Genomic DNA, 23,054 nt, shown 5'->3' with positions numbered 1-23,054 from the left:
AACAAGAGGGAATGGTTTCAAGCTGCAACAGGGTAGGTTTAGGCTGGACATTAGGAAAAAATTCTTCACAGAGAGAGTGGTCAGACACTGGAATAGGCTGCCCAGGGAGGTGGTGGAGTCACCATCCCTGGATGTGTTTAAGACTCGTTTAGATGTGGTATTAAAGGATATGGTGTAGGGGAGAACTTTGTAGAGTGGGGTTGATGGTTGGACTCGATGATCCCAAGGGTCTTTTCCCACCTAAATGTTTCTATGATTCTATGATTCCAAATCCGCTGTTAAATTGCTGGCAGCCCATTTTGCATTGATAGACATTCCGTGCAGCCAGAGGATGGTTCTGTGAGTTTCACAAGTTGTGGATAAAACCAGAATGTCAGTACATGAGAAAAGTAATTGCTCTCCTTTCTGAAATATAAGCTTCTCCATGCACCGAGTGCCGTATATCTAGATTTGCTCTCAATGGATACGTTATATCTCTAGCTGAATACAAAACTGATGTAAAGAATTTCAGCATCAAACTTGTAGACATGCTGTGCTGGTCTACAATCAAATTAATATGCAGATAATGCACAAGGAATTGATAAACATATTTCAGACAGAGAAGCCTAACTGCAGGTATCGTCTGTCCTGGAGACTTCTGCTTTGTAACTAAGCCAATACGGGAAAACAGAGAGAGACAGAAATACAGCTGAAGTACCCACGTCTTCAAGCTAGATAGCAAAACAAGGCATGTAAGAGAAAGATATAGACAAATCAAGACACTATGTAGCCCTAAAATTAATTATTTAATATTATGCAGTTACACATATAATACATCCATCTGAACACAGAGAGACTGAGATAAATTCAGGCCCATGGATGAGTGGGTTTCCTGGGTGGGAAAAGCCCTCTCACTTGCTGTCGCTGGCTGAGGAGATAACTCCTCTGCTTCATCTGCTACGGGCAAAGCTGAGCTGGCTCCTGTTGTGTTCAGGGCTGTGTCCCCCTTTGCCATCCGTCCACCCCAACAGAATGTAAAGCCTACCCGCATTTATTGCCTCTCTCTTCTTCCAATCATGGAGTGGTAGTAAGTTGTTAGTTAATTCTTAAGGGTAATCTGGAGGTTTAGCTCATTAAAATGACCCCTAAATACCTTGTAGTTATTCAGGGAGATTATCTGGCCTATCCAAAGCCTTATGGAAAACTGGATGGGAATGGAAAGCAAATGTACTGGGAGAGTCTAGGAGTTAGTTACTACCATCTTAGAACCCATCTGATGTACCCTTGAAGGAAAGGAACTGTTACCCATTTGCATCCAAATTACAATCTGCAGTTGTGTGATATTAAGAACAAAAGTTTTTAAAATGGCACAATAGTAAATATGCGTTGGGGAGAATTTGGCTCAGGCTGCTTAAACTGTTTGCACTCTTTAGCACGGTTCAATACTCTATGAACCTTCTGTACACTCTGGATAATCTCCATTTGAGGTGCCAAAGATGTGCCCAGGCTGCATGTACGCTGGGCCAGGTTTGGTGCTGTTACTGATGAAGTAGCAGTGAAAAGAGATGCATCCGTCCTGTGTCCAGAGTCTGAACTGGAGGCAAACTCAACCCTCAGCAGAAAAGATTGTTTCTCACTGCTTGTCCCCGGTTGTCACTTTTACCCCTTCACTGTTTGCAGCTGCACCATCCGGGAAGAAATCTCTTCCTGCCTTTTAAAAAAGGGAGAGGAAATACAGGTATTGCATGCCAGGAAGAACACCAGGAAGAAACCTAAATTCATTCAGGGCCATTTTATGCAGCGCAGAGCACTCTGAATTTCCAAGTATATGAACTAAGTGAAACACGGTAGGGCAGTTCTCAGTGTAAAATAGCATATTCCATGTCAGTCACATGGACTGATGCCAGTTGAGACTGGGAATTAACCTCTTCTTTAAAGTTTGCATTATTTGCCTTTAAAAGAATACACAGGTTTTGCAAGTGGAACTGCAAAGCACTCAAGAATACTTACATTGCAGCAGGAGGGCGTTTTGATTCTGTGATCACCGCTCCTGCCTGCTCTTCTAGTTACCGTTTCTATAAATAAGGAAGTATGCACTACTGGTAGCCCAAAAAAGGAAGCACATAATAGTCCTCCCAGAGGTGTAAGTGCTAAGAAAACATCAATACTCTCCTAGGTCCTTCATGTGCACTCCTCTACGAGTCCAGGAGAGGCCACTTACCTCCTCAAGGAAAACCTTCAAAGCTGGAGCTGGAGGTATACCAGGTGATAGGTCATTCAGGGTCTCCGCAGAAAATTTCTCCCAATTCAGTTGGCAGCCTCCACCCACATGTCACAAACCCGTCACGTGCTGCAGGTGCAGTGGGTGCAAAGGGCCATTGGGGAGTGCCTGGCCATGCTACAGGCAGAAGCAGCAAAGTGGAGAAGGTGTTAGGAGTGAGAAGCAAGTCATGTTTGGTGGGTGATGCAGTCCTGAGGACACCTGAAGAGAATCTCCTGAGAGAAGCCTTGAAGGTCCTGGTGGCAATGGAGGGATCTTCCTAGACTAGATCCTCCACTTGATGTGAGTCTCCAAGGTTAATTAGTTTCTTGACTTTATATGATGGGGCTCATTTTCTACCACAAGCACGTATTGTGGTTCTGTGGTAGTTTAATCAAAGGATATTGCTATCAAGACAGATTTAAACACAAGAAGAAGGTGGTAACAACTGTACTAACTGCATACTTCTGAGCTTCCCTCCCCTGCGGAGGTACCCTACACATCCCCTGAGGACCTTCAGGTCCCAACCCTGGTACTTACAGGTAGAAGAATATACTCAAATCCTGGGGTGTTGAAAGACCAGTGTGGGCCATGGTGGGCCTAAAGCAGACCCTCTAACCAAGCCAAGCAATGGGGCTCACCCATTCACCCTCTCTTCTCTTTGTCACCCAGCCCTGTCCCTCTCTGGCTGAAGGTAACTAGTGTTTACAGCAGGTTTGGTAGTTACGCTGCTGGCAGAATCCAGGAGTGGGAGGCTGAAAACACAGCTGGACATATATGAAAACATGGCTATTTGGAGTACTGTAGGATCCATTGACTTCTCCGTTATTTCCAGTCTCAAAACCAATGCCCAGTTTCTTCCTGAAAATGATTCTCCACTTTGGTGGTTATCAGCTTTTGACCTGTGTGGCTTTTCTATGGGCTGCTTCTAAAATGATGAAGAAAAGTAAATTTTTGTATGCTGGATATTGTGAGTTTTCTGCAGAGGTCTGTGCATCTAATGGAATATTTTAGGGACCCATAACTTGGAAAAGGTTGAAAATGCCTGCTACTTCAAAGCAGATCTACTTTAACTGTAAGTCATCTGCCTCTGCATGGGAATTATCTAGTGAAGTGTTAGAAGCCTGCATTGCACAGAATACAGATGACTGGAGATAATATTTTTTTCTTTCTTTCTGAAATACTTGGTTTCTTTTACTGAAAATAGTATCAGGACCCATTTCATATATACAGCTCAGACTAATCCTAAAAGTGACAAGTCTTGCTTTTCTGGTCGCCATAGTATTGGATAAACATAGAATCATAGAATCGTCTAGGTTGGAAACAACCTTTAAGCTCATCAAATCCAACCGTTAACCTAGCACTGCCAAGTCCACCTCTAAACCATGTCCCCCAGCATCACATCTACATGTCTTTAAATACCTCTAGGGAGGGTGACCCAGGCACTGGACAGCCCGTTTCAACGCTTGACAACTCTTTCAGTGAACAAATTTTTCCTGATATCCAATCTAAACCTCCCCTGGTGCAACTTGAGGCCGTTTCCTCTTGTTGCTTGTTACTTGGGAGAAGAGATCGCCCCCCCACCTGGCTACAACCTCCTCTCAGGTAGCTGTAGAGAGCGATAACGTCTCCCCTCAGCCTCCTTTTCTCCAGGCTGAACAACCCCAGTTCCCTCAGCTGCTCCTCATAAGACTTGTTCTCCAGACCCCTCACCAGTTTCATTGCCTTTCTAACAAGTGTGTTCAACAATATGACTAATTTTTTTTTTTTTTTTTTTTAGTTAGGAAAGTCTGTACATTGAAGTGACTTATTTTGATAGACTTTGGGGTCTTTTTTGGTAAACATCCTTTTTTTAAATTTTTTTATTTAGGTAGTATCAAAGAATGTGGTAGTACCCAGTGTACAGAAGGTGCTTGTTTTTCTGGGAGAGCTCTTCATTTCTGGTGGATTCCTCCACAGATTCCCATTATGGATACAACTTCCACACAGATGATAAGCTCTCCCTGGTAATGGAGCCCTCATCGCATTAGAGGAATTTAATGGTTGACTAGGGTAGTGACATAGTGTGGGACTGGGCTTCGGGCAACCGTGAAGAAAAAGATCAAGACTCTGAGCATGAGTTGAAATTCTGCAGGAAACTGATAGCACAGGGCTCCACGTCTTGCCTCTTGGCTAAGACTGTTACATATGGAAAAGCTTTTTCTGTTTCCTTCGGACTGCAGGCTCACAAAATCTTGCTGCACCTTTACCTGCATGGTGCACGCACGTGTGTACACCCATGGGTAGAACTCAGGTCAGCCTACAATGCAGGGATTCTAAGGTCTCTTAGAGTTGGTTAGATGACTTACAAAGAGGTGCCTTATCAAAAATCACATTTGCCCAAGTCCATCTTCTGACTGAAAAGCTTTGTTCGCTGTTCTGCTCTTAAACAGCAAGATATGCATGGAATTTGGATGGACGAAATAATTCAGAATATTCTAGATGCTGATGCTGTGTGCGGTTCAGAATATTTCTCTGCAGCCTGTGAGCCAAATCCACCCTGACACAATTACACTCACTTTCGTGAAGTGACATGGCTGTAACTAATTGGACTCAGCACGCAAACTTTCACTGCACATAGCCAAAGACAAACTCTGGCTCCAAATGTTTTTCCCTGAATGCGTTTTCATGGTACCTGGCCTCATTTTAGCCCGAACAATACTTTTTTTGTCTACAGACACTAAAAATAGTTCACGTACTAATTAAAAAGAAAACAAGCTGTGACAGAAAACAATAAAGACAAGGAAATGGGAAAGCATTTTTATATAGCCAGCAGCTTCCCTGGCACCATTTCTAGCTATGAAGAGGGTTATTAGCAAGCCAGAATTATATAAACAGTTTCCTCTGCCAGCCAGTGTACACCAGAGTCATCATTTACTTTCAAATTATTCAAGTCAGCAAAATCTACCTTTTCATCAGAGCAGTGGAAAGATTGGCAGAGGTTTTTAAAAGTGGGATTATGGTCGGAAAAATGGCTCTCTTTCTCAACAGTTCAGTGCCCTAATTTCATAAACTCATTGTTATTCCTGCGTTCTTCATTGACAAAAAAAAAGTGTGTTTATTCCTGCTAGCAGAGCGTGCTCATCAGCTGCAGGAGGGGGAGCGGCGGTCTGCTCTGCAAAACGCGCCATCGCCAAAATCGTCCACTGACTCCAAGACGCTGAATCTTTGCTACTGGATGCGGCAACTGAGAAAGAAATAAATGGGTTGAGTTTTTGGGCTGTGCCAATACCGGTTAGTTTAAAACAGCAGGGCAAATCTGATCCGGAATTAATGAGAAATAAACAGTCCTAGCCACTTTTTGCATGAATTTAAGTAACAAATTTGAGCATAAGCCATTCATCTTTTATATCCTGATGAAAAAGGAGCTGACTGGGCCTAAATCGGGGCTAACGTTTGCTCTAAATGTGGCAGGACAGTGTGGATGCTGCGGGGCTGCGCGAGGAGGAGAGGCTGGTGGCTGCGACGTGCAGCTGGGAGTGAGGGAGCCGGGTCTCGGGGAGCCCTCGGGCACACCAGGAGGCCCCGGTTCAGTAAATCCCCCAAGATTGCGTAACTTGGAACAAGTGAGCAGTCCTACAGCCGGGTTATTATGTGCCTCGGGTTATGCAAGTGCTTAAGTGTTTTGCTGGATAGGGGCCCTAATCTCTCAGTATCGTTTTCTCCTACCTTTAAAATGGTAATAATGATTCCTCCATCAGGAAGGGAAGTAATTGATTTAGTCATGATTACAGAAAAGAGGGGGTCTGTAACTACCAAACAAAATAACCCAAAAGCAGGAGAAACAGGGAAGTATGTGGAATAATATCCTGGGATGCTTATTTTACTAGACGCGGTTCTGCTTTGGAAAGTGCTTATGTTAAACTGCCACCTTCTCTTACTCTGGCTGATCATGTGTTTTTAAAAAGTAAAACTACCTGGTAAACACTGTAAAAAGACAGGTGACAAAGAGGAGTCAAGTGGATTGTGTTCCTCACACATCATGAATAGACGCCTTCTCATCTGAGTAAAGCCTTTGAAAGCACAAGTGTCCTATTTGGCCTGGAGAACCAGGGCAGGTTGTCTGAATAACAGGCTGACTTTATGGGACCAGGAATTAGAAAACTCACCAGTTTATGCATCACTGGTTGTGCTGCAAATGCCCTTCTTCAAACGCAGCCAGGTACACCAGCACGCTCCCTGGTGAGTGATCTCTGGAGAATATTGTTCCCAACAGCACTAAGACAAATGAAAATTGGAATGACATCACGATGACAATTCCAGGTTATAGCAGCATTTAGAATTAAGATAAAGTAAGAACTAACACACAAAAATGTACTTATGACTGTGATACTATTATTCCAGAAGCCATAGGCTGTTTATTCAGACAGAAGATGTAGTTGTAGCCTGATAGAGTATGGGGAATGTTCTACCACGTGCACCAGCTGAGCCAGTCTCATCTTTAGTTGCTGCTGGTGGAGGCAGTACTGCTGCCCTCTGCCCACCCTGCCCTGGGCTACCTCCCCTTCCTCGTGCTGTCTCAGGTGTTTCATTTCAGTTCACCTCCCTGAACCTGTAAAAAAAAAAAAAAACTCAGGGAAAAAAAAAAAAAAAGGAAAAGGATGCTTTCAAGCCCTGATCCACTTAGGCTGGACATATAGGTTTGCCTGACTTTTTTTGCACGGAAGCTCGACAGCAGCTCTGTGTTCATCTCAATACTTGGGCACTTCTTCAGTGACTTACAGGGAAGGTGAAGGCCTTTAAAAATCAGCTAAAAATATCCTGATAGACAGGTCAGCTATATTCCCACTAACCTCTAGAATTCAAGCAATTTCACGCATTGTTACCAACCCCAGCCAAAATCAGTGGTTGTAATCGAGACGCAGCAGCCCATGTGTCCCCACGGCAGGGTTCTGCCCGACGGAGGGCCAGGGCAGGGCGGGCGCAAGGGGAAGGCTGTTTGCATGGCAAATGACCTCCCTCCAATACAGCCCCGTACTCAGCGTGCCATCTTACGAGCCATTCCATGTAGAATGGCTCAAGCCAGCCATCGCAACAGCATTGTGCTTTCTGAATAACAGCACGGGCTACGAAACTATAGAAAACTTCTTTTATGCATCATCTACTGGGTTCTTATACAGGCTGATCATTAGCGAAGACAAATTACTCCTCGTTTTTCTTACACACAAAATGCTGCTATTGCTTTAAGCTGGCAGCTACCCTAGCAAACACCACGATTTGGTAATTCACCTTAGCAGATTACTTCTTATCAGGAGAAAGCCTACTTTTTCAGAACAAGGGGAACAAAGGCCTCTTAGGACTGACTCAAGTTGTAGCTGACTGTGGTACTCCCAGGAAGCGTGACCCTGAGGAGCAGGATGGAGGCAGCCCAGAGCCTTTGTAGTCACATCAGTCACCGTGTTGTCTCAATATAAAACGTGTAAGCAGGTTACTTTCGGAAGGGTATTTCTGTAAAATAAATAGAGCTGTGTGCAAACACGGGTCTAAGAGAAAAAGAAATGCCCTGCAGGATCTTTGAAGTCTTCTCATTTTGTTGCCACCGGATTAACCTCCTAGCAGCAAAGAAAAATGAGCTCTATTTGTGCAAGTTAGGACCTTCCAGAGAGTTTGCACGTGAGGAGGTGTGGGCATCTGGAATGCTGCGGGCTGACGGATAATGTATTTGAAAAAGACTTTGAAGTTGAGTTGAATAGTCCTTGTATCAGGTCCTCAAAGTCACTGCAGCAGTGAATTAAACTCGAAAAATAAGAGAGAGGTATTTTACTAGCAAACATATATTTTTGCTGCCAGACTGAAGCTTTTCCCAGTTGCAGGTGTTTTCAGTCTTCTGCTTAATACTATGGGTAGACCATAGGAATAGACAGAGAGTAAGAGTTTGGCTCTGCTTTATGTGGTTTATACAGAGAGAGCATAAATAACCATGGTAAATAATAGAATTGGTAGGCATGGTAAATAACGGAAAGTAGTTCTCTTTCTAATTTACTGTTGGAGCTCATCTGGTTCAGTTTTGCCTTTGTGGTATTATAAACCAAGTAGAGCTCCATGTAAGGCAATGGGGACACTTTGGTTGGAAATAAGAAAACAATGGAACAAGACGCATTGGAACCATTTCCATGTTAGAGAAATTAGTTGAAAAACATGTTTTCACAGTCTTGCTTTTTTTTTCCCCTCTTATCATATAATACTGCAGTTAGTTTTTAGTTTGGGAATTGGAGTTTTGAGTACCAAAAGCTAAAATAGGGCAGAAATGTACAAAGAATGGACAGTAACTTGAGCTAGACCTTGGTTTTCAAAATCTCATAGCTAATGGCAACACCTGCTTTTGAGAGGATTACAATACAGAGATTTCTCCTCACCTCTGGGATTAAGAAGTATTTCGGCACCAAGGACACGTATGGAACAAGTGACTGATGGCTTCTGCTCCGTGCAATGCTCCTGTGGCTTATGAGAAAGACAGAGCAAGGGCTCTGCCCATTCCCTACGCTTACCTACACATCCCCTTTACACCAGCCCTGCCCCAAACTGCTTTTCCTTGTAGGCAAAGTTAACTGCATGACAGAAAGACAACCAATCACAGGGCATGAGCAACACCTACTTTCTGTGGACAATCTCATGTCAAACTATAAAGAAATCTCTGCCTATTTTGCTGGAATTGGCTGTAAGGGTTTCAATGCTGCTTAATTGCCTGAGAACACGTCCCTGTGTTTCTTTGTCCTTCTTACCCACAAGTTACCTTGCGCTCACCCTGATAGCAAGGAACTAAGCTAAAAGGGGAAAACCAAAGTATTTGCTGGAACAAACTGGGTGAGCTTGCTCTCTCCTTTAATTAAGATTCCTTTTTCTGGTTGCTCTGAAGAATCTGCATCTAGTAGAAATTCTAACATTTTTCATTTGTATTCTGCTTTCTTTCACTAGACCATTGCAAACGTTGTTTCTTGGTTTTCTGTAAACATATCCACTAAGAGGAAGCCACTCTTTAACCTGTTCCAAACTCGTCCGAGTTTTACTGATTTATCCCTTCAGTGTAAGTCATCTGTACAAGATGTACCTGCTTACAAAGGTGGTTTCTACATTGGTTTGCTGATAGGATGCCCTTCAGGTGATCTACAGGAATCCAATAAAGGAAAGGAAAACATGAAGAGGCATTCCTGCTCTCACTCCGCCCTTTACCGAGGCAGGCTGCAAGTCTGGTTCTCCTCCCAGCCATTGCAGGAGCTCCCCCGACGTTCGCTATTCACGGGTTCAAGTTTTAGGCTGGCAAGACGCCAGTGAGTTCATTAGTGGCACGCTGGATAACAAGCACAGAGCCAGTCCTCGGGGATTTAAACAACATTTTAACAGCAACGTTGTGATGTCTAGAAGAAATTAAACTCTGGCTGGCCCGAGCTGTCTCAGGGGGTCCAAGTACCCACATGCAGGAGATAATGTAATAGACTGTTACCTCCCATCTGTAGGCAGCTTTGGAAGACCAGATGTCTCTTGCCTTAGTCACTAACTGTCTGCAAATTGAAGAGGGCAAAACTAACATATTTTCGCAGTCACCTCACTACTTACTTTTGGGTTTTAATTTTTTGGCTAAAACAGTCAGGTCCCATTAATCCTGAAAACCTCTTAGCACTGGAGATAACTGAAAACCAGAATCCAAATCTTCGTGTTTTAGGAAATTACTTAGAGATCCATCCCACTTTCCTTGTGCACCTGCGAGTACAGCTTCTTTTGTTTGTTCTGGAAACTGAGCTTTTAAAAAAAAAAAAAAAGAAGAAAGAAAATGAAAAACGTAACATAAGCAAATGCTCCTGGCTGTGTGGGATGTGCCCTGAAATGAGAAAGTGCCTGTACCAATAAACCACATCCGGTGGCCCCAGGGCGTCCCCACCGGCTGGGCTGTGTGGAGGTGGATGGGGACGCTCTGGGACAGCTGTGTGCGTCACTGCTACATGAGTCAGGGTACAGCTGTGCATTTCACAGCTGTGTGGGTCACTGTTGTGCAGGGCACCTCTGGGTGAGACATTGCCATGTAGGTCAGTCCTGGGAGGGCCACCACTGTGAAGGACATGGCTGTATGACACTGCTGTGCAGGACATTGTTCTGTGGCTCACCACTACATGGGACGTGGCTGTGCAGAACATCGTTGCGTAGGAGGGTTACTGGAGTGTGGGACACTGCTGTGTGGGACATTGCGTGTCATCACCATGTGGGACATTGCTGTGAGTGTCATCACTGTGGGAGATACTGCTCTGGGGGACACTGGGGGTCATCACTATGTGGGACATTTCTGTGAGGATCATTACTATGCGGGACATTGCTGTGAGGGACATCACTGTGGGAGACACTGCTCTGGGGGACATTGTTGGTCTTCACCACATGGGACGTTGCTGTGAGGGTCACCACCATGTGGGGCACTGCTGTGAGAGACATCACTGTGGGAGACACTGCTGTGGGAGGGCATTGTGGGTCTTCACCATGTGGGACATTTCTGTGAGGAACATCAACTGTAGGAGACACTGTTGTGGGGGATGTTGTAGGTCTTCACCATGTGGGACGTTTCTGTGAGGGATATCAACTGTGGAAGACACTGCTGTGGGGGGCATTGTGGGTCTTCACCATGTGGGATGTTGCTGTGAGGATCATCACCATGTGGGACATTGCGGTGAAGGACATCGCTGGGGGAGACACTTCTGTGGGGGACATTGTGGGTATTCACCATGTGGGATGTTGCTGTGAGGGACATCACTGTGGGAGACACTTCTGTGGGGGACACTGTGGGTCATCCCCATGTGGGATGTTTCTGTGAGGGACATCAACTGTGGGAGACACTGTTGTGGGGGACGTTGTGGGTCTTCATCATGCGGGACGTTGCTGTGAGGGTCACCACCATGTGGGACGTTGCTGTGAGGGACATCAACTGTGGGAGGCACTGCGGTGGGGGACACTGTGGGCCCTCACCACGTGGGACATTGCTGTGAGGATCATCACCATGTGGGATGTTTCTGTGAGGGACATCACTGTGGGAGACACTTCTGTGGGGGACACTGTGGGTCATCCCCATGTGGGATGTGACTGCGAGGGACATCAACTATGGGAGACACTGTTGTGGGGGACTTTGTGGGTCATCGCCATGTGGAACATTGCTGTGAGGGTCACCACCATGTGGGACGTTGCTGTGAGGGACATCAACTGTGGCAGACACTGCTGTGAGGGGCATTGCGGGTCACCACTGTGCGGGTCCCTGCAGTGTGGGCTATGGCTGTGTGGGACATGGCTGTGCAGGTCACTGCCGTGCGGGACATCATTACATGGCTGTGTGGGCGGCCGGCGCGGTCCTGCCCGGCCCTGCCCGGCCCTCCCTGCCCGTTCGGGCAGGGAGGGCCGGGCAGGGCCGGGCAGGACCGCGCCGGCCGCCCCCCCCTCCGCCCCCGCGGCCTGCCCGCCGAGCCCGCCCCGCTCCGCCGGGTGCCGGTGGCGTCCGGAGCTCGTAGCGGTGGGGGGATCCTGCCGTCGGGGCGGCAGGGTGATGGGCGGCGGGGCTCTGTCGGGAGCGCTGTGGCTGGGGCTGCTGTGGGCCGGCAGCGGGGCCGGGGGGAGCTGCTCGGGAAAGTGCTGCGAGGGTCGGGACGCCGCTTGTGTCGGCGAGGGATGGAGGGAGGGAGGGGGCTACGGGACCTGCTACTGCGACGGAGGGTGCCGGCGAGCCGGGGACTGCTGCCACGACCACAGCCAGGCGTGCCCGGGTAGGTGCGTCCGCCCCCCGCCCCGTCCCGTCCCCCCGTCCCGGGTTGGGGGGGATCGGGGTGGTCCGCAGCCCGGAGCGAGCCCTCCGAGGGGGAGGATTTTTGGGGGGGGGGGACACAAGGCTGAGCGGGGGTCCCCCGGGCACCCCCTTTTTCCCTTTCTCCAGGTGTAATTAGCCATTGGCTTGTGGGTGCTTTGCGGGGTGGAGGTTTTCCTGGGGTTTGGGGATGGGGTTTGGGATAAGGGTCTCGGCTGTGAGGGGGCTCTGCAAGGACAAATTGCTCCCAGTCTCACCTGGTCAGGGGCACGAGCAGGGACCAGGCTGGGGCTGTGTGAGGGGAGCGGCAGGCACAGGAGTGGGAAGAGAGGTTTTTCCCATCCTAGACAGTTGGAAGGTTTCTGGATCAGCCCAGGGTTTGCCTTTCTGACGTTTATTTTCCCTCTAAAATGCAATGTTGCTTGCTTTTCACTCACACTTCTCCCAAATACACATCGATTAGAGTGGGGATGTGGGATTACAGAGACAACAGGGAGGTTCATTTAGCACCGTCTCTGTCTCTGAGCTGCTTCCTCATCTCTTACCGAACAATTATCAAGGAAATAATTGGGGGAAAACCCAGGGTGAGGTTTTGTCCTCGTTTCTAGGGGCAGGAATCGTCAAAGATCCACTGTCAGGGCAAAGACTTGGAAATAAGCGTGGGGGAATGAGGGAGAGGGTCCTCTGCCAGGCTGGGGGAGGAAGGCCTGGCTCCCAGGGGAGCAGTGACAAGGAGAGGAAAGTCACCGAGTTCTACCGAACTGGACCCAGCAGCCTTGGAGCTATTTACACCCTCTCTTTCCGTGGTATTTCTACCCTTCGCAGACCTCACGATTTGTCCTCCCTCCGTCTGTCTGCGGTGCGGGACGCTGCCCTCCCTTTACAGGTGCAGCACCAGTACTCAGACAGCCTAAAGGCTCTCCCCAGCCGGCTGGGCGCACGCCAGCCTGCAGCCAGTCATGAGTCTCTGCTGCACAGTGCTGCTAATTAGGGTGTATTTAGCAGGCTCAGCGCTGTGCTGACATAGCCACATAGCTTCGGGACCCAAGTTGGCTTGCGTCTGCCTGGTTTGGGAAGGGAGGGGGATACGACTGTCGGACGGTGTAGACCCGTCCGAGGTGATGGAAAGCTGCACAGAAACCCCGCAGAGCGGAACTCTGACCCTAGGTCTCCAGAGGAAACACGGTCAGTTCTCTCATCGCTAAATAATCTTTCCAGAATAACAGCAGGGAAAAAAAAAATGCGTGCCACAAGGTCTGACAGAAGGTAGCACCTTTAAAATTAGCATTTTTTTAACATACTGCTCTTTCATTCAGGAAAATCAGTTGGGGGAGAACTGACAAGAGGCTTGCTTGTCATACAGGCATAGCATATTGCATCTTTTGAGTAAATCAAATGACATTTAATAGTCAAGTATAATAGGAGAGAGCTAATGAAGGTGTGTAGTGCTAGCATTAAATGGAGGTGTAATCTGATAAAAATTTCTATGCTGTTCAAAGAGAAGCTCAAAGTTGTGGTCAGAAAGTGCTAGTTTAGACACTTTTCTTACCATGACTTCTGGCACCTGATGATGCCTTATTTTTATCAAGATGGTATCTTTTGTCTCAAGTGGTTGTCTCAAAAGGCATGATACGTTTGTGCCGTCTCTGTGGCCAGTGGGTGCTCTGGATCCAGGCAGAAAGATGGAGTCCCAGTGAAGCCTCTCCGTCTCTTTCTCTCTACTGCACTGGAGCTGGAATTTGACAGTCTCTGGTGGCCCAGTTCGGGGAGCTAAACCCGCATAAAACTATTTCTGTTTTCCCTATTGCCCGTTCCTGTCTGGCTTGGCTCCATGCACTGCCCTGCTGCCCGGTTGTGAGAGCACCGATGCTGTGCAAGCACAGGGAGCAGGGCGCTTCGCATGGGTGTAGCATGGGAGGACAGGATTTTGGCAGTCTGGCCAGATGGACCTAGAACTCGTACATCCCAAAACTACAAAACTGATCACAAGAAGTCATCCTTTTGAAGGCAAATGATCATATACACTTTCTGTTGCAAGCAGCTGGCAAGTTATGTTTTGTATAGACAGAAATTCCAAATGGTTCCAGTGGGAGTTCGTATCAGCTAAGCTGGAAATTTCGAAGTTGGTTTTGTTCCCGTTGGATGCTGAGGTGGTCTCACCATTGAGTGCTTCTAAATTCTATCCATGTGCTTAATGACAGCAAGGGTGATTACTGGCATAGTTGACTCCGAAATACTGTTTTGGATATAGAGTTCAAAAAATTTAAAACAGGAATGTGAGGAAAGGTGACCAATGGTTCTTGTGCTGCAGCTTGTTTGCCAGCCTGTTCGCCACTCATGATTTCAGCACCTGCTGCAAGGACATTTAATCCTTTTGCAAATATTTAACAGGACAAAGTATTTGGGGAAAGTGTAAAGTGCCTCAAATATATGTATTCAAGAAATGTGTTAGGAATAATACAGAAACAATGCTCCAAAATAATGGAAACCACTAAAAGGAGGGGTGTCCTAGAGTTGCCAACGCCACGGTTAAATTCTGTCGTGCCTGAAAGTAGTAGTAGGTCTGGTACTTTATAAATAGATGGCTGAGCAGAAGTCCATGGGCTGCTGAACCTATGTCCAAGGGTTTTTAAATAAATTTCCTTGTAGTTCTAACAATGAAGAAAGAATATTTTTGTACATAGAGAGCATTTTAAATAGGAACTGCTGTATGATGTGAAAGTCTGAAAAAGGGATGACCTCGTCATTTGAATGGAAGCGGCTACCCTGAGAAAATCCGCAGATCCTTATGCATTACAGCATATGTTATGCAGTGATTCAGTGAAGATACTGTAAGCCTCTTTTTTCCAGAGATAGGAAAAAAAATAAATGGAGTGTGACTCAGAAAAAAGTAGTCTGTGATTCACAGTGTTGTAAATGGAAAAAAACAAAAGTCCTGACCACTCAGGCTTTGTTTCATAGGCTAGTAATGTGATCTTGCTGTGTATTTTTGAACTTCCAAATGTCTCATGAGCTTCCACATTTTGGTAGGTACCTGAGCACAAATCCTGTCCTGCAGGTTCCTTTGGCTTGCATCCTTCTCATTGTTTCAGTGCGTTGTCATCTTCCACCATTGAGTTAACTAAGCTGAACCAACAGTAACGTAGACAGAGACCATGAAGATGTAGTTATGGGTCCCTGGTACTTCTTTTTGTATTTCAAGAGATGGCACCATTCCTTTTATGTCAGCTCTGGGACCCATTCTCTGTCACACTGGGGAATTTGACATCTTTCCAATGAGGCACAAAACTGATGTACTGTCCCTTAATAGTTGCTGGGCACTGACTGCAAGAGCGATGTTATTATCCCACTGGCTAAATTCCATTCTAGCAACCCAATATTCTTATTATTCCACATGACTAAGGCAATTCATACTTCTTGTTCTAAATCTTGATGACCATAAAATTGCCATGTCTTGCTGCAGACGACCAATATTTAACTGTCAACTTGGTTTAATTCCATTAAGATGTGAAATCATCGCTTTATTTGTTATGCAGCTGCTCAGTCCCTTGGGAAATTTTCTGCGTGGAAAATGTGATCACAGAATCATAGAATAGTTAGAGTTGGAAGGGACCTTAAAGACCATCTAGACCATCAACCCCCCTGCCATGGGCATGGACACCTTCCACTAGACCAGATTGCTCAAAGCCCCATTGGGCACCTACCACCTCTCTGGGCAACCTGTTCTAGTGTCTCTCCACCCTCACAGTAGAGAATTTCTTCCTAATATCTAATCTAAATCTCCCCTCTTTCAGTTTAAAACTGTTATACCCCCGTCCTATCACTACACTCCCTGATAAAAAGTCCCTTCCCAGCTTTCTTGTAGGCCCCCTTTATGTACTGGAAGGCCGCCATGACGTCTCCCCAGAGCTTTCTGTTCTCCAGGCTGAACAACCCCAACTCTCTCAGCCTGTCCTCATAGCAGAGGTGTTCCAGCCCTCTGATCATCTTCGTGGCCCTCCTCTGGACTCGCTCCAATAGGTCCATGTCCTTGTGCTGAGGACTCCAGAGCTGGACACAGTACTCCAGGTGGGGTCTCACAAGAGCGGAGTAGAGGGGCAGAATCACCTCCACCTGCTGTCCGTGCTGCTTTTGACGCAACCCAGGATATGGTTGACCTTCTGGGCTGTGAGCACACACCGATCGCTGTTCCATGTCTCATGATGCTAGACCTCATCTTATCTGCATGTCAAGGTCCTAATAAGGGATTTAATTTATGTGGAAATTTTTATTTCTGTAGGTCATTCATACAGCCAACTTGGAAAATAGTCAACAGATAAGGAAACTGGGCTAGATGACACTTACTGTCCTTTGGGTACTGTAGGTAGAATTAAGATGTGTGATCAGACATTGAAATCTATGCATGTATTATTAAATAAAGTAGGGCCAAGGACTGTTTTCTGTCTCTCCAGCCAAGTGAGAAAGATTGTGATGTCCATACTACGTTTAGCACTTGTCCTGGCTATCCCATGGCATGGTCTAAGACATTTTTACTATCACTGGTTTTCTTTTTTTCTAGTTCAAAATGCTTGAAACAAATGCCTGAAGTTTTTGCTGTAACATGTTAGAGTCGTGCCTTTACAGCCACAGAGACCACATCATGTCTCTTGGGGTACCTGGATGTGTCTGTGCCTGGTGGTGTCTGCATGTGGCAAAGGGAGTCACATGCTTTTTTCCAAGTTATTTTCCAGTGCTGTTCTACAAATCATACCCAGGAGCTGTCTGGGAAGGTGTTTATCAGTAAGCAGAAGAAAATGCCAGAGAATGCTAATGGTTAAGCAGGATGGGCAACTGGTGGCCCAACGCCCAGGGCTGCTCTTTGAAGAACTGGGGAATTTGCATATCAATAAGAAATCTAATATTAACATAGGCACCTTTAGGTTTTTATAAGACACTATGTGCTACTATTTCAATTACATGACATTATTTATAGCTTTATTGAAAAAGCAAGCCCATCAGAGGACAAAAAGCAGCTAATGATATTAGGGAAAGCAGCATGGAGCGGTACATAGTGCTGCAGCGTTGTGACTACTTGTCTCATTTCACAGTCGAGGAAAGCTGGAGACCCGGCCGTTCCCCGCTTGCCCAGCAGCACACCGTGCACGCACGGGAAAGCTGGTACAGCCACTGCTGTCCCGGCAGAGGACATTCCCTCTGGACACACACACTGATGAGAGGAGAAGCAGCCTGGAGGAATGCTGCTGCTCCACCTGGAGCACCTACCAGGTGGCTTCCGGGAAAAGAGGCTACTGGGAATGGACCACTGATGGGATTAAATGTCCTCACATAGGCCACAGGTTGAGGACTACTTGTGTAGGGAAATGACTGCTTATCCTCAGGGGATTCTTCCTCTTGATGGGTGCCCGTGTGCGAGACATTTTTCTTACCTGTTCTTTCACTGCTCTGCCTGCCGAGGCTGTATAGACTTGAAGTTCCTCGTTGGAGGGGTTGTCTTTGTTCCATCAGGGAGCACGTGGAGATCATCCCCATCCAGCCCCTCAGGGGTCAGCACTCAGTACAGGTTTGAAGAGCTGTAGTATTCATTTGGACTGCTAAAAGTGAAATTGTTAGGCCACACAGTTTTCAAAACCTGGGGCTTGGTGTTCCCAGAGATAAGGCTAAGGAAAGTTCACTTCCATGGAAACGTGAAACGGCTGTGTGCTTTTTACTGTTGTGTACTGTGTTAATGGAAAAATAAAGTGAAGGCTTGTGTGTTAGGTAGCTTCTTACTCAGGAATAATGTGTCTATCACCTGTTTCCAAATTCCAGGAATCAGGCTGCAAAACCTTTTCTTCCAGAGTAGATTATTTGTATCCACCTGGAAGATATCTGGCATGTTGCCCACGCTCACATTGGCAAGGCCGACACAGAGCTACTGTTTTGCCAGAATATAAATGAGAAATGCAAGAGAAGGGAGAATTATAGATCGGAAAAATGCATATCATGCTTAATAGAAATGAGAACTAGAAGGAGCATGCCATCATTATTAGATGCACTGCAGAGAATAAAAAAAGAAGGAAATGGCTAGTGGATAACAGATATGATAGATCTGAGCATTCCTAAGCTGCAAGACAATACTGAAGCTAAGAGATGCTTAGTCTATCATTTACATCTCTCCTGGAAAGGTGTCAAAAGTGACAAACATGAAATAAGGGCTCGTTCTCTACATAATATGATGATTTTTTTTTTCTAAAGAACCTGCATGTTATTTAACCAAAAAGGTGCCAAAGGCCATAAACTGGGCTAAAGGTTTCAACAGTTGACAGAAAAATACCGCAGAATACAAAACAAAGCGTTTTTCTTCATCTGAGACCTTTAGAGACCTCACCTAATACAGGTGAATTTAACAGATGAAGAGAGAAGTTCTTTATACCTTTGACCGTCAGGCTGGGTTAGGAGAGACCAAAGGTACAAGTGTATGGCACCTGTACTATTGATGCTCTGCCTGAGGGAAATGGAGTTTCTTATGATTCAAAGTTTACTTTCGAAATAACGGCACTGTCTTCCCCATAATGTTTTGGTCAAGTTCGGAGGAAGTTTGTGAACCATGAGAACTAAAATTCAAATATCCAATGGACTATTCTATAGTTGGGAATGAGCAAAAATGTGTAAAATCACATTTTTACACATTCTATTTAGTACATTTAAATATCTGCATTGTTGTAAAGCTCTATCTATATCTATATAGATACAGATATCTATCTAGATAGATATAGATATCTATCTATATCTATATCTATACAGACACAGAAACACAACTCTACACATATCCCTGCATTGTTCTGAGACTAAAGAAAACCAAAATTATTACCAAAAATTGTCTTTGCAGCAAGGCCTGTGGAGCAGGACACCCTGTGTTAAAACAGGGCAACAAAGCTGTGGCAGTGGAATTGATTTCAGTTTTGAGGAAAAGGGGTTAGAAAACAATCTGAGGGGAATCAAGAGGGCAGAAAGGCTTCCTGAATTCTGCTGCTTTATGTTCCAGCCTTATAACAAAATCTGGTGGTGTAGGAACCGCCAAGGTAGGTCAGACCACTCACTGGTCTAAATAATCCATGAGCTGATCTCCAGCGGGGCTGATGCCATGTGCTTCAGAAGCGGGTACTGAAGAACCCCACAGCTGTAGTGAAAGGTTTCAATGGGGAGTTCTTTCTCTCTGGACAAGGGATGGAACAGGGAGCCGAGCACTGCAGGCAGGTTTGAATGTTAAATTTGAAGATTCAAGCTCCTAGAAGAGCATTTAAAACCCTATAAATAAATGTACGTAAGAAAGAAAAAAACCCAAACAGATGCAGTCTTATTACTCAAGCTTTTGAGAGCAGTTAGGATAAAACAGAAGCCTTGACTACTGCTAATGTTTTCATACTGCTTTGCAGCTCTTCCATGTGTTGTGGGGGAGTGGAGTCATTGGAGTGGCTGTGCAGAGCAGTGTCAACCCAATCTGCGGATACGGAGGCGCTATGTACAGCAGGAACCTAAAAATGGTGGGGAACCTTGTCCTGCTCTAGAGGAGAAGGCTGGCTGCCTGGAATACCTGACTTACCAGGGAAAGGACTGTGGCCAGGAGCATGGTATTCTCTCTTCACTTTATCTGTATATTGTGCTCATTAGGGCCTTCATAAATTTTAGTGATGTCAATGAACAGGAAAAAAAAAAGAAGCATCTATCTGCAGCTAGGGAGTTAAAAATACAATTTAAAACCTTACTTTCTTCTGTCATATTGCTCTCTATTCTATTCTTATATTTTTTTCCTACTTGGGCTTTTCTTAATTTCCATTAAGTAAACAGTTTAGCTGCATGCACTCCTTCTCTTTCTTGATTTAAGCTCCTTAGTAAGTATCAAATTAACTCTAGTACATCCTATTTCATCACAGACTAGATGGCATGCATTTCTAGATATATTTCTTCTGAATAAGGAGAGAGCTTAGCTGTAGGGAATGGGGTTGAGGTCTGGTGTTGCCAGCATTTTATCGCTTTTTCAGTAAGTCAGTCAGCATCAGCATCCACAGGCTCCTGATTCATTCACCCACTGTTACAGTAATTGAAATATGACTCAACTGGGTCTTGTTGCCTTACCGTAACTGCTTTCTTCCTCAGTCCCTGCTTTCATAACTACCTCTGAATACGGTAAAGAAAGAAAACGGCGAGCGGCGTCTTCTCTCTGGCCTTCAGACAAAGAAGCAGCTGGGTAATCTGTTTATCATATGCATGTGGGTCATCTTGTTCAATAGAAAATAGCTGGCTACAGAGAAAAAAGTAATTAAATTTGCAATAATTAAACAATAAGCTATAGCTTGTACTGTTTTTCTGTCCTGCAGTTCATTTGCATGTTCTAGATGTTGGTTTTTATTACTTGTTAATTGCCCTGAACTAGACATTGGGGTCATAGCAAATCTGGGAATAGCTGCTTTTGAAAGCAAACAGTAAATAATGCTAAATGAGTGTATCCATAAGTGTAACTCTGAGAACAAAATGGGCTGAATGTGGTCGGCCCCAAGAGACTTTTTTTTTAAATGAACTGACACAAGCAGTAAAAAATGTTCTTTGGTTACCAGTAGAGATGGTTATGAAGTTTAAATTACTGGGTCTATAATGCTTCGCCCTATGCTACTTTCCCCAGAACAATAAAGGCTGTTGGTATTCTTAAAGCCGCTTTTCCATTTTCTCTTTTAGCAGCACAGAAGAAAAAATATGGGTAACTGAGATCTGTTTTTCAACATAATTTAAGAATATAGGACACAACCAGAAAGTGAGAGTATACATAAAGCACTGGACTGGGGCACGGAATGAGAAATAGTTTGTGTAATGTTTTTAAGAATCCATTAATTAGGTTAGGGTCAGAAACAGACTCGTTAGCAATGATGATGTCTAACTTGTACTTACATATCATACGGGTGGTATTTGTGAAATGCATTTAAAGTGTATACCTAGCTTGTGCTTTATGTATCATAACTAATTCAGTACTTTTCCTCCTGAGCAGATACTGTGTGGAATTTAAAACAGAATCACTTTCACACCACTGTGCTTTGGAGAATCGGCCATACGCTCGATGGATGCAGTACCTACGAGAAGGACATACTGTGTGTGTGGCTTGCCAGCCTCCAGCGATGAATACCGACACGCAGCGCTGTTCTGGAGATGGCCATAATGCAGATGGGTAAAGAAAGCCATTTTTCTGCTGTCTCTCCTGTAGCAAAACCCAGTATAGAAGTTAAGACTTCTCAAGGTCTCATTAAAAGGTCATTTATTATATCTAAAAAATGAAACAGCTCATATCACTTGTAGAGCTCAAAAGATTTACCCTTTCAGTTCTCATGGAAATTGCTTTTAAAACCCAGATAAAATGTGAGATAATTTCAGCATAAGAGTTCAGTGCTTTGAACGCTTTTTTGCTATTGTGAAGGGATGATGCAACTTCTGTAGTGCAAGAGGTCTTTTTACAGTTATGGGCACTTTGGCTTAAAAACATTATTTCCTGCCATAATCCAAATCTGATTTCGGGATTAGCAATGGTGGATCAGTACTCCTCTCTCTCAAACCTCTACACCTCATTTCTAGAGCAGTAATTTTGAAAGTAGACATTTAATATTCGGAACAGATTTTTATTTGATCTATAAATTTATTAATATGCATACTACTTAATACCTGTACAATCACTTTCCTATACTTGGGAATATAGTGCCCACTTCAGAAAGCATTTTAAGAGCTAGATGAGCTAATTAAAGTCTTACATTATTGAGCAAATCTAATCTTCTGACATGTTATACAAGACAAGCTAGTAACATGAAATATACAGTTTTCAGTGTTGTAATTCCTCATTTATTGTCACATTTCAGAGGTAAAATTTTACACTGGGAAGCAGTTGGCAACTCTCAGTGCCAAGGAACCTGGAAGAAGATTCGGCAGCTGGAGCAATGTTCATGTCCCCTTGTGCATAGCTTTATTTTTACATAAAAGTTTAAAAGACCTTTAGAACAGCAACAACAAAAAGATTAAGAAAATTAACACCAAAGCCAAAAAAATCCTACCCCTTTCTGCTTCATTTTCTGGAGCCTAAACAAACTTTAAAGGAGTCAAAACTCTGGAAGAAGCATTTTGGGAAACTCTCTCTGCCTTAATACAAAACGCTAAGACTGATCTTTGTGATAGAACACTAGAAGCATGTTTCCGTGTTTCTCTTTTGTAATTAAAGAGTTAATGTTTCTAGCCGTAGTAGCTGCTTTTCCTGAAGTTCTCGTTCTTTACTGGCCATGTCCACAGGCACTGCTCCTACTCAGTAGGGAGCCAGCCAGCCATTCTCAAGTCGCAGAATAGGTACTGTCATCAAATAACAAGGGTGAATAAAAATGAGTTTGAGAGCCAAAACCAGATTTCAGTTTAGATCTTGTTCCTTCCTAGGAATGAACTGTCTAGACAGTTGCTTGTACTACAACTGGGTAAGTATTCTTCCTCTACATGGCAGTTTTCATGTTCGGCCACCTTCATAAAGACGTATGACTAGTCAGTGTTGTTAAGGAGGTAGTCTTGCTCAGAACTTCATGTCACTGATACACAGTGTGAACTTTATGGCAGACAAACCTAAACAAAACTTAATGACTAAAGGCTTGGCTAACATTAAAAAAAATTACTTATTACTAGTTAAAACTGCTCATGTACAATGATTAACATAGAAACCTGCAATATTAGAGCACTGGCAAGACTGCTGTGCAGGTAGCTCAAACGCTTGTTTTGTTACCTATTACTTACCTTGAATTACTATTACAGCACTAAAGAGGATGCATACTGCACTTTTGCACTTGTCAGATACCTGCTATGACTTTTTGAATTGTTGGCTTATGGCAGCTCTAGCATTCTTTGCTGATGGACAAAGCCTGTATTTTATCAAGATCCTGAAATTCACAATGTTTGCTGAAAAGAAATTATGCCTTAAGGTTGAGAAAATTTACTGTTAAGACATGCAGCATCTCT

At 44.7% G+C, this 23,054-nt stretch overlaps 1 protein-coding gene across 1 annotated transcript; it reads left to right on the top strand.

Annotated features, from left to right (window-relative positions):
* Positions 1-11,777: 11,777 nt before the first annotated feature.
* Positions 11,778-22,053, top strand: SBSPON (somatomedin B and thrombospondin type 1 domain containing). The gene is made up of 5 exons (XM_063327053.1): positions 11,778-12,009; positions 19,463-19,657; positions 20,184-20,274; positions 21,067-21,243; positions 21,923-22,053. Exons 1-5 carry the CDS (start codon positions 11,793-11,795, stop codon positions 22,038-22,040), a joined length of 798 nt encoding a protein of 265 aa, XP_063183123.1. The 5' UTR covers positions 11,778-11,792; the 3' UTR covers positions 22,041-22,053.
* The last annotated feature ends 1,001 nt before the right edge of the window (positions 22,054-23,054 follow it).

Source organism: Chroicocephalus ridibundus, chromosome 2, assembly GCF_963924245.1.
Source record: "Chroicocephalus ridibundus chromosome 2, bChrRid1.1, whole genome shotgun sequence".
Lineage (NCBI taxonomy): Eukaryota > Metazoa > Chordata > Aves > Charadriiformes > Laridae > Chroicocephalus > Chroicocephalus ridibundus.
The sequence above is the reverse complement of the archived record's forward strand: the minus strand, read 5'-3'. Positions and strand labels throughout refer to the sequence as shown.

Excerpts from the sequence above, each read along its gene's own strand:
- SBSPON (XM_063327053.1), top strand. The coding sequence starts at position 11,793 with ATGGGCGGCGGGGCTCTGTCGGGAGCGCTGTGGCTGGGGCTGCTGTGG. Across the intron at positions 12,010-19,462 it reads CCACAGCCAGGCGTGCCCGG|CTCTTCCATGTGTTGTGGGG; the intron begins GTAGGTGCGTCC and ends ACTGCTTTGCAG. Across the intron at positions 21,244-21,922 it reads GATGGCCATAATGCAGATGG|AGGTAAAATTTTACACTGGG; the intron begins GTAAAGAAAGCC and ends GTCACATTTCAG.